The sequence below is a fragment of the Artibeus jamaicensis genome, unplaced genomic scaffold, assembly GCF_021234435.1.
Source record: "Artibeus jamaicensis isolate MK-2021 breed Jamaican fruit bat unplaced genomic scaffold, CSHL_Jam_final contig_415, whole genome shotgun sequence".
NCBI classification, from domain to species: domain Eukaryota; kingdom Metazoa; phylum Chordata; class Mammalia; order Chiroptera; family Phyllostomidae; genus Artibeus; species Artibeus jamaicensis.
In genome coordinates this window covers 22,641,506-22,652,557 of record NW_026521823.1, presented here as the reverse complement: position 1 = coordinate 22,652,557, position 11,052 = coordinate 22,641,506, and the positions used below count along the sequence as shown (strand labels likewise).

General features: G+C 42.1%; 1 protein-coding gene across 2 annotated transcripts in view; it reads right to left on the bottom strand.

Annotated features, from left to right (window-relative positions):
* Positions 1 to 2,447: 2,447 nt before the first annotated feature.
* SLAIN1 (SLAIN motif family member 1) overlaps positions 2,448 to 11,052 on the bottom strand; it is a 55,211-nt gene continuing 46,606 nt past the window's right edge. For both annotated transcript variants that reach the window (XM_037154200.2, XM_037154201.2), the window contains 2 exons: positions 5,211 to 5,493; positions 2,448 to 3,535 (listed from right to left, as the gene is read on the bottom strand). In XM_037154200.2, coding sequence (XP_037010095.2) covers positions 3,460 to 3,535; positions 5,211 to 5,493 — 359 coding nt within the window. In that variant the 3' untranslated portion in view covers positions 2,448 to 3,459. The remainder of the gene's footprint in view (positions 3,536 to 5,210; positions 5,494 to 11,052) is intronic.

Genomic DNA, 11,052 nt, shown 5'->3' with positions numbered 1-11,052 from the left:
AGGAGAAGTCCAGCAGCAAGAATCTGAGGTCAGCTCTGGTCGCCTGCACACGAGGAAATCAACCCTGCCAACGCCCACGAGGGTGAGCGTGGAAACGTCCTCCCCAGGCCAGTCTCTGCAGTCCAGGCCAACGCATCCACGGTAGCTTGTGAGAGACTCGGAGCAGGCGACCCAGCTAGGCTGTGGCCAAATTCCAGACCCATAGAAACAGTGAGTTTATATCCTTTAAAACCACTGAATTTTGTGGGCCTGTTGTGCAGCAACAGCTGACACAAACGTAAGCCACACCAGGTCTGTGTTAACCCAGCACAACCGCTCCCTTCCATGTCTGAGACGCTGCTCAGGGTCTCTCCTGCGTGAGTCCCAGCGTGTTACCCAGTAGGAGGAACTAACTAACATAAGACAGACGGCGTCCAGTGCCCCCGGCTGCAGTCCGGAGCCCTCTTTGATCTACCTAAACTCATCTTGGTGACCTCAGCCAGAATAAGAGCTTTCCAACCTAGTCCACCACAGCCTTGCCCATCTCTATTGGAGAAACTCCATCCTTCCAACTGCCAGCCCAAAATGTTTGGAATTTTCTTGATTTCTGAATCCATAAAGAAATCCTCATGGCTCTACTTTTAGACCATATCCTGAAGCTGACCGTGTTCTGCTCTCTGCATTGCTGTCCTTCTGTTCCAATCCATCACCTTTTGCCTAGTTTAATCCACATTTGCCATCTTATCGCCCCCTTCTCACCAAGTTCTAGGGTGATATTTTTAAAAATAAATGAACGATGAAGTCTGTTTAAAACCATGAAGAGCTCCCAGTCCCGAGTAAGATCAGTTCTTATCGTAACCACAATGCCCTACATGATTTTGCCCCTTTCTTGACCCCATGTCTTCTACTTCCTTGCTCCCTCTGCTTGTGGCTACACTGGTCTCTTTGCTCTTCTTCAGACACATTCAGCATGCTTTGCACTAAGCCTTTGCATATGCTGTTCCCTCCTTTCCAGCAGCTGTCTCACTTCGGGCTCTGCAAATCACTTGGAAGCCTGGTTTAGTAAGTCTGGGGAGGGCTTGAGAATCTGCATTTCTCTTAAGTTCCCAGGAGATGCTGAGGTGGGGACTACTGAGAACCACTACCCTGGGGCATCTGTGGGCGCCACGTAGTAAATTCTCTGCTAAATGCATCTAGAGTGACTGCTAACCGCCATCCCAGGGAGAACTGTGAAAATACTACCACCACGTGTGTTCTGTGGAACTCCATGGAAAAGGCCGTGACAGAGCTTCAGGCCTAACTCCCTCTCTTTGGCTCCAAGTCTTTGTTCAAGTGCCACCTCCCTCATGAGCTCTGCCCACCTGACCCTGTGTGTCAGTGTGATCTCCCCCAACTCCAGTCTCTCAACTCCTTTCACTTGCTCCCTTTCTCTTTCCTGCAGGGCTCTTAGGCCCTAGCAGACTGTGATTTACTGACTTGTTTATGGTTTAGTGTCTGCCCCCCACCATTTAGACTGTCAAGTCTAAAATGTGGGGATCTGTTTATGCCAAGGGCTGAACAGTTGTTTTTTTAATAAAAATTAAACATTTGATTAAAAATGAACTGAATCCTCTAATTTCCTCAGCAGAATATAAACTCATTTTTTAAAAAATGTACTAATTTAACTACATGTGTTCCTAGGAAGAGAGCACAAAAGAGAAAAAGATCTTTGAGACCAGGTCAACCTGGATTCGGGAGTCAGCTTCACTGTCCAGGAGCTAAATTTGTGCATGGGGTGAATGTCAAATCTCCTGGGCTCCGGGTCTTTATTTTTAAACTGGCGATAACAGATGGTTAGAGCTAAACAACTGTATACGAACCATCCAGCACAGTCTCGTCCCTAAAAAAGTGCTTCTTAAACACCACTTCCCCTTTGATCTCTCTCCTCCTCCAGCTCACAGTTCTTTTAAAGTACAATGAAATGTACTTTAAAGCCAGTCTTTTACTTTTAGATAGAATTCTATATAAAGGCAAACCTTTAAAAATAAGTCTCCACTGACCTTGTAGAACTCTCTTCTTAAGCTTAGTATGAAAACCTTCACATAACCTGTCCATGACTGTACCTTCAGGTGAAAAGCTTCCCAAGCAACACCAAATACAATGTGGAATGAAGATAATATTCTATTGTACTGACACTGAGGAAGTATTTCACATTAAACCCCTACAACACATGGAAATCTTCATCCACGGTGTTTGTCCATAAGTGTTTCCAGGCCACGAGCCACTTGAGTTCCAGCAGCCCTTCCAGCGGGAACTAAAACTGAACCTCACAAGCATCTTAGAGAAAGAGTTTCTACAAACGTGGATATTCTGTCTGCCTGCTTTAGACATAAATGCCCTGGTGAGAACGCAGCAACGACTGCCACGTTCACGACTGCAGGGAAACGTGTTGATGCTGCACGTTCGTTCACAACCTGATACTGCTGAAATAGTCTTTATTTCTGAACATTCCAAAACAGCAAGTACACAGTAACAAATATTAGGTCATATACCATAAGAAAAGCATTCATTAGTGCAAATGGGTTTTGTAAAAGGTCTATCAAAAAGATTTATTTGCTTGAAAATGCCTTCATTTCCAGAAGCATTGTTAATTAATAAAACATTACAGTTTTGTCCTCTGTAATAAAGGATTGAAAATCAGCTGTGGTACAGTAGCAAAATTGCAGATATTAAGTGCAATGAGTTTGTGATGCCTTTGTAAATGTGAAACCCATGTATGACAATGAATTAACAATGAAAAAGACAAGACCACTTAACTTGCTGTCTGGCTGTCTTCTCGCAATGCCTCCAATTACACTGTGCTCATTCAACAGAAAATTATGTCTCAAATTGTATGGTGGATTTTTGTTGATATTATCCCTAGAGCTAAAAAAATAGTACCTTACCACAAAAATATTTTTATGGCACAAAATTTAAGTTGTTTCATAGTGGTTCACGGAGGTGTAAAAAGAAATAGGCACAAAAAATAAAATTCCTGTAAACTATAAAAAAGTAAATTTCCAAGCATACATTGATAAAATGTATTTGTAAATGTGCAATGTATTAAAATACAGAACATGAAATGGGAAGATGTTTAGAACACATAAGTAAAGTGAACAAGTTACTTTAAAAACCTCATATGGCAAAGCATTACTGATACATCTCGATTCTCTCAATTCTCTCCAAAAGTGTTCAGGTACGTAGCAGTTCTACAAAAACTTCTAGGTCTAAGGGTCACCGACTGCAAGCATGGATCTGAGAGCGCTGCAGTATCTCAGGCGAATACTTAAGTGCAATAATTAGTCTCTGGTGATTGGTCCGTTGAAAAACAATGCAGTCAGTATGTTAAGATGCAAAGGGGGGAAAGAATATCCCAACATCCACTGTTACCTAGCCAGCTAGGTAATACGTACAACCCTCATTTCCACTTCTTCCCCATTCGTCAAGGGCACATAAACCGCCTCAGTAGCAACCATCTCTCCAGTTTCCATCCCTCAGAGTGCTGAGTGAAGACAGAGGCTTTGGAGGCTGAAGGAAACTGCAAGGGTAAGAACGGAGGAAAGAGGCTGTTAATGGCCCTGAGTCACATCACTCATTTCCCTCTGCTCCCTCTGGCCAGCAATTGCTGCTCCGCCTCCTTCCCGCCTGTGCACCTCGTGCTCCACACTCCAGAGCGCCGCAGCACGCCCCCTGCTGGAAACCCAGCTCTCAGCACAATGCCCCACACAGTGTGTGGGCCTAAGTGAAAAATGATCAACGCCCTTGCTGTACTGTATAAAAAACTCAACAAAAAAATGGGTCCCAAACAAATGGTTACTTCATTGAATACAAACAGCAAATTAACATGGAAAAATTTTAAACCTTATGTTTGCCAAAGATTTTTAAAAGAAAAATTCCCAGTGTTAGCTTACTTCTGGGACAACAGATCTTCCCATAGAGTGTGGCAGTGACAGCCTTCCCAGGTGTCGGGGACACGCAGCCAAGGACGAAGAGATGGTCCTATTTACCTCTGTGTCAAATAACTGTTTGGCCACACACATAACACAGCTCTGTGTTCACCAGAGGAGGGTGACCCAGAACTGACGAAACACACACACACCAAGGCTGTCTCTGAGAAGTAGGCTTATAAGCCAGCCTTTATATTCTGTTTTTCAATAGTTTCTATATTTGTTTCTGAGCACCTATTACTTCTAATCAGAAAATAAAACTATGTGTATATTCCAACGCATGAAGAAAAACAATTACTGCTCCCAGATCCCTTTCGTACGTGTACTGTGGTTCCCTCCCTCTCCTCGTTGACGCCTTCACTTCCCGTAGGAGCCGTCTGCACTGCCTGCCTCCACTGTCGCATCTTCTGAGTCCTCAACCCACACTTACAGGATAGTTTTTTAACCATAAACACTCCAGGATATCTGGGTTCAAGGAGGGTACCTCAGGACCATGATGTCATCTAAAATGTGCCCTGAAAGTAATCTAGGATGTTGAAAAACAAAATAATGTTAACTGAACCATAACCCACTTACCTACATAAGCTAATAAAACCCAGCTATGTACCATAAGATGCTTTTTAAACTGTGAATGTGAAGGGGATGCACACACATGTGCCTAACACAGTTTTGCTCACTTTGATAGAAAAATTACTGAGTCAAAAACCATGTGCAATCCTACCCTGTGCTGGACTTAGCTCTCAGCATTAGGGACATGGAGCAGTGAGGCAAAGATCAGCCAGTCCCCTTCAGGAGCGTGCATTCTAATGAGGAGTGTCAGGGCTCACAAAATAAATAGAATGTATAGCCAACGGATGATGACAATTGCTACAGAGAGAAAATGGAGAAGGGGAAGAAGGAGGTAATACCCAAGGAGCTGCAATTTGGACAGAAGGAGGGGGTTCTGGCCATGTCATGCAAAGGAAAGAAAATGCAAGCATTCTGGAGGTGGGTCTTCCCTGGTAAAGTAAAGCAAACGCAAACAGGCATCAGGAGTCAAGCGATGAGGGAGGGTGGGGATGAGATCAGAGAGGGGGCCTGATCTTACAGGGACACCCACACCCCTCACTTTCCACAGGAAGAGGGACACAAGTCAGGCTCTAGAGGGTAGTACGACCTGCTGTTAGGGTAGGACTGGACCAAGGAAAGGGCGAAATGGAGCCAGGAGCAATTTCTGATTTCGAACTGCGAATGAAGCCATTGAGACCAAGGAACAAAGCGGCTTACCTTCTAACAGGTTGTGCAATTTTGCTTCGGGGCAGGCTACTCCCATTTATTGCCAGTGAAGGTCTCGGAAGCGCACTGCGGCCCATCAGCCCGGAAGAGGTGGCTTTGTTTGGAGTGGGGATCCCGGTGCTGGAGTACAGCTGCAGGCCGTTGGATAAAGGCAGGCTGCTGCCGCCTTGCACGGTTGGGCTCACGTAGGCTGTAGCTTTGAGAGGCTGTCGGACCGACACAGGGAAGTGCCCCACGCTGTGGATTCTGTGCTGAAGCTGCCCTGGGGACGGGACTGGAAGAGAAAACGACGAGTGATGTGCACGCCAAGGAGAATCTATCGCTGCCCAACTTAGGCAACGTTAGTTCAAAAACCCTACACTGTCTGAAAGATGTGTGAATATATGCATAGAAATTACTAATGTAGATTATATATTACTGTATCTCATTCTACAATGTTGCTGATTGACAGAATAGAAAACTCTTGTTAAGAATTAGAATTTTTCAATACTCCACACGTCATTTAGTATTGGAAAATTCTAATTTCTTTTTAAGATTTTGTATTTGTTTGTTTATTTTTAGAGGGAGGAAAAGGGATGGGGAGAGACATCCATGTGAAAGAGAAACGTATCAGTTGCCTCTCGTAGGTGCCTTGACCTGGGGGATGAGCCCATAACCCAGGCACGTGCCCTGACTGGGAATTGAACCAGTGACCTTTCACTTTATGGGGCAACAACCAACCAACTCAGCCACATTGGGTGTGGCAAAAGTTCTAATTTTTGACAAGAGAATCTTCTATTCTGTCAATGGGCAACAATTTTGAGTGTCTAACTATAATATATTATTATATTCTTAGAACAAACAACCTCCTTTCCTTAAATTTGAATTCTCACAGGACAATTTCTTCCTTGCTTGCTTGGAAGACATTAGGATTTCTTGATGGTTACTTTGGGGGTGATTTTACAAAAGTGAAACAAGGGACCATTTAGCTGTAATTATACAAAGGAAGATGATTGAGGTGAATCAGTACAAAGTACAGCTTATCACAGACACGCTTCCTAAGGAGCCTTCCTCCTGCCGTTCGCCCACCTCACAGGGTCGGCGGGGAGACTAAATGAGCTCATCCACGTGCAGCCTTACAGTGGCACCCGGCACGCAGTGACCACTCGGCTGGTGCGAGCCTGTCATTACCGTGATCACGAGAGCAAAACCGACAAAAGGAAGGGACCTCTGGGTGAGACACACTTCACCCAGCACAGGCCCGGCATGATGCACCGTTCACACTAGGAAACACAAACAGGATTCTGATGTTTTTCTCCAAGGGAAACGCTGGGCCGTGTTTAACGGGGCCTCGCGCAGCAGCCCTGCCCGTTCTGTGTGAGCTGCCCCGGCCTCCGCCGCCCGGCGCGCACGGCTCAGCTGACAGGGGCGCACCCTGTTTTCCAAAACAGTTTAGCTCGTTTTGAACTTAGGCACAGAATATACAATGTTTTTGGAATAAAAAGGGAGAAAAAATGTCTAGAGTTTCATTTCACTTGAAAATTCTTCAATTATATAGTAAGTGAAATCTACGTAGGAATGCTGATGTACATGGACAGTAGTCAAACTCAATAAAAAATAAGGTCTATAACAAAACAAAAATAAAGGTTTTGCTATAGCTCTGTTCCAATCAAGTTTTGGGGCACAATATTCCGTTGCTGGTTGACAAGTCATCTCTAAGATCCTTTCCAACCGATTCTATAACTTCTTAATTTAGTAGCTTCTAACCATGAACATGTCAATGCACTGGCTTAACTGTTACCACTATATCACACTGATGCAATATATTATTAACAGGGGGAACTGTCGGGGTGGTTAGGGGGCATGTGAAGATATATGGGGACTCTATACCTCTCATTCAGTGTTTCTGTAAACCTAGAAACTGCTCAAAAAGTCTTAATTTAAAAAAAATCAATATATGAATTTGTCCCTATTTCTTATAAAACAAAATACACAGAGTGCGTACTCATTAAGTACAATGACATCTCAAACTGAACACACTCATGTAACCACTACCCGTATTAAGATACCGAACATACCAGCACCTCAGAAGGCTCTCATGCCCGTCCCCCAGTCCCCACCCCCCGCAAAGGTAACTACAGGATCAGCCAAAAGATTAAGCTTTTTCCATACAATGGTTCTCGTAGTCCTTAGTGGTCTTTAACTTCATTACAAACAATTTTGTTAGACTGTATTGTGACAGCTGTCGTATCAGTGTGCATTAAAAAACATCAAAATTGGTGAATTTTTATGCAGCCATGTTAATATTAAAGATAGAAGAAAAATACATTTTAGGCATATTATGCTTTATTCAAGAAAGGTAAAAATGCAACTGAAACACAAAAAAAGATTTGTGCAGTGTATGGAGAAGGAGCTGTGACTAATGGAACATGTCAAAAGTGGTTTGTGAAGTTTCTTGGTACTACGGACATCTTGGCCAAATAAGCTGTTGCTATGCAGCTGGCTTATGCATTGGAAGATGTTTAGCAGCACCCCTGGCCTCTACCCATTAAAAGGCAACAGCAAGAGATAGCTGACATACTCAAAATACCCAAATCAATAAAGTTATTGGTGAAAATAAAAAATGTGCCTTTTGTTTTACAGAAAAAACTAAACGGACCTTTTGGCCAACCTTATGTTACTGTCACTTTCATCACCACAGACTGGACATTCCTACTTTGAACTTCATACAAATGGAATTATATGGTATGTGCTCTTGTGTGTCTGGCTTCTTTCATAGAACGTGTTTTTGAGATTCGCCCGTGTTGTTGTATTGCTATGTACTATTCCACTAAACGAACGTTACAACCTACTCTGACAATGATGAAAAGCTGGGTCATTTCTGGTTTAGAGTTTTATGAACATCTGTGAGTATGGGTTGGTGTTTATATGCACTCATTCTGCTGGGTATATTCCAAATTTAAACACTATTGGGATAAACCGAGTTATCAAAGTCAGCAAATACAACACTAAAATACAAAAAGCAACTGTATTTCTAAATACTAGCATGCTCATAGAAACTAAAGTTAGAAAAAACATCTAAAAAAATCGAATACTTAATAAATTTAACTATAGATTTATAAAACCTCTATACAGAAAGCCACAAGACTTTCCTGAAACATGAAAGACTGAAATAAATGAAGATATGTCCCATTTTAATGAATTATAAGGCTTATTAAGATACCAATACTCCTGAAATTTATCTACAGGTTCAGTGAAATCCCAGCCAGTACCGTCTGAAATATTACAGCAGTTATTTAGGAAATAGTCCCATTAATCCTATTAACTCTCCAATATACAATGGATAGCCTCCTTCATTTTTTAAAAAATAAGAAGCTGTACTCTAAAACTGTAAGGCACTGAAGAAAGAGAATGAAAAGACACAGAGAAGGGGGAGGCTATCCTATGTACATGGACAGGAAGAACTGCCATAATTACAAAGTCCATATTATGACCTACAGCCATCTATGGATTCAGTGCAACTCCCATCAGAATACCATTGGCATTTTTCACAGAACTAGAACAAATGAACCTAAAGTTTATTTGGAACAACAAAAAACCTTGAATAGCCACGGAAATCCTGAGAGAGAAGAACAAAGCTGGAGGAATCACACTGTCTGATGATAAACTGTGCAAGGCTACCACAATGAAAAGAGCGTGGACCTGGTATAAAAACAGACACACAGACCAACTGAAAAGAAGAGAGAGCCCAGAAATAAAGCCATGCCTAAGTGGTCAATTAATCTATGACAAAGGCAAGAATGTACTACACAATGGAGTAAAGGCAGTCTCTTCAATCAAAGCTGTTAGAAAAACTGAACACATACATGCAAAAGAATGAAACTTACCACTTTCCTACAACATGTAACAGAATAAACTCAAAATGGATTCAAGACATAATGTAAGACCAGAAACTGAAACTCCTAGAAGAAAATACAGGCAGTAAACTTTGTGACATCACTCTCAGCAGTGGTTTTTTTGGATGTGTCTCCTCAAGCAAGGAAAACAAAAAATAACAAACAATTGGGACTACATTAAAGAGTTTTTCAAAGGAAACCATCAACAAAACCAAAACCCTACTAAATAGAAGATATTCTCCAATGATACATCTGATGAAGGATTAATGTCCAAAATATATAAAGAACTCATATAATACAAAAAAAACCCCAATCTGATTTAAAAAATGGACAAACGACCTGAATAGGCATTTCTCTAAAGAGGACATACAGATGGCTACCAGACATGTGCAAAGATCTCAACATCACTAATTATCAGGGAAAATCAAATTAAAACAATGAGAGACCACCTCACACCTATCAGAATGACTGTTGTCAACAAAATCAACAAACGAGTGTTGGAGGGGAAAAGGAGACAAGGGAACCCTCAGATACTTGATGGGATTGTTAACTGGTGCCGTCACCATGGAAGAGAGGATGGTGGTTCCTCAAAAATTTAGAAACAGAACTACCTTATGACCTAGCAATTACACTCTGGGTATTTATCCAAAGTAAAACAAAAATCCAGAACACTAATTTGAAAAGATGTGTGCATTCTTATGTTCTCTGAAGCATTATTCACAGTAGCAAAGATACGGAAGCAACCTGAATGTCCATCGACAGAAACATGGATGAGTAAGAGGTGGCGCATATACGCGATGGAATATTACTCAGCCATAAAAAGAAGGAAATCTTGCCATTGGCAACAACAGGGATGGACCTAAAAGGTATTATGCTAAGAGATATAAGACAGACACAAATACTATGTATGATTTCACTTATTTCTGGAATCTAAAAAACGAACTCACAGACACAGAGCGCCCACTGATGCTGCCACATGGGAGGGGAGGGGGGAGAACTGCACGAAAAGGTGAAGGGATTGGGAAGTACAGCTACCAATTACAAAAACAGCTGTGGGGATGTAAAGAACAGTATGGGGAATGCAGCTAATAATAATATTGTAGTGTCTGTGTAGGGTGTCAGATGGGAACCAGACCTACCCAGGGACTCGGTAACTTATATACATGTCTGATCGCTATGCTATATACCTGAAACTACTGCATGTCAACCGTAATAAAAAACTGAATTAAAACATGGAGAAACTAGTTAAATTAATGGACATAGTCCTAATTTCACAAGTGAGAAAAAAAAGAATAAAAAAGAATGCATAACTTATGATTAAGACCCAAACTCAGACGCTGAACACTAACAATCCAATGTTATTCCTTCTGTAGCATGAGGCCTTTCCAACTTTTCTCTGTTCTACTTTGTTCTTTCCAGAAAGTAAATTGGTCCAGAACTAGGAATCTTCATTATGTAAACTTAGGACACAGAGAGAATATCTGCTTTGAATGCTTAGAAATGAAAGTAAATGAGAGCAGAATCCTAAGATCTGAATCAAGTTTATGACTGACCATCTACTACACACCAATTCTCCTCTCAGGTTTTCTTTTCTCTCATTATCACACTCGGCTTACGAACGATGATCTTCCTACTTTCTTCCCTTCATTTGCCTTTATCAATTGGAATTCTAACGTAAAGAAGCCTTGTCCCAATTCTCCATTTATTTATTTAGTTAAATACAGACCCACGGTTATTTTAATCTATGGGCTATAATGCTTTAATATAAGTATTCTGTGGCTCAAACTGTCCCAGGTTTCGTCCCTGGGGGCTTCTTCGATCCCCTGTGTCCCTCTGACGTGCCCTCACTGTCTCTGAGCCCCTCCGCCCCGCCGCTCTTTGCAGCATGCGCTCTGCTGTTTCAGGTTACACGCGTGTTCTGGCACTCAAACCCTGCCACTGACCTGCACTGCCTGAGG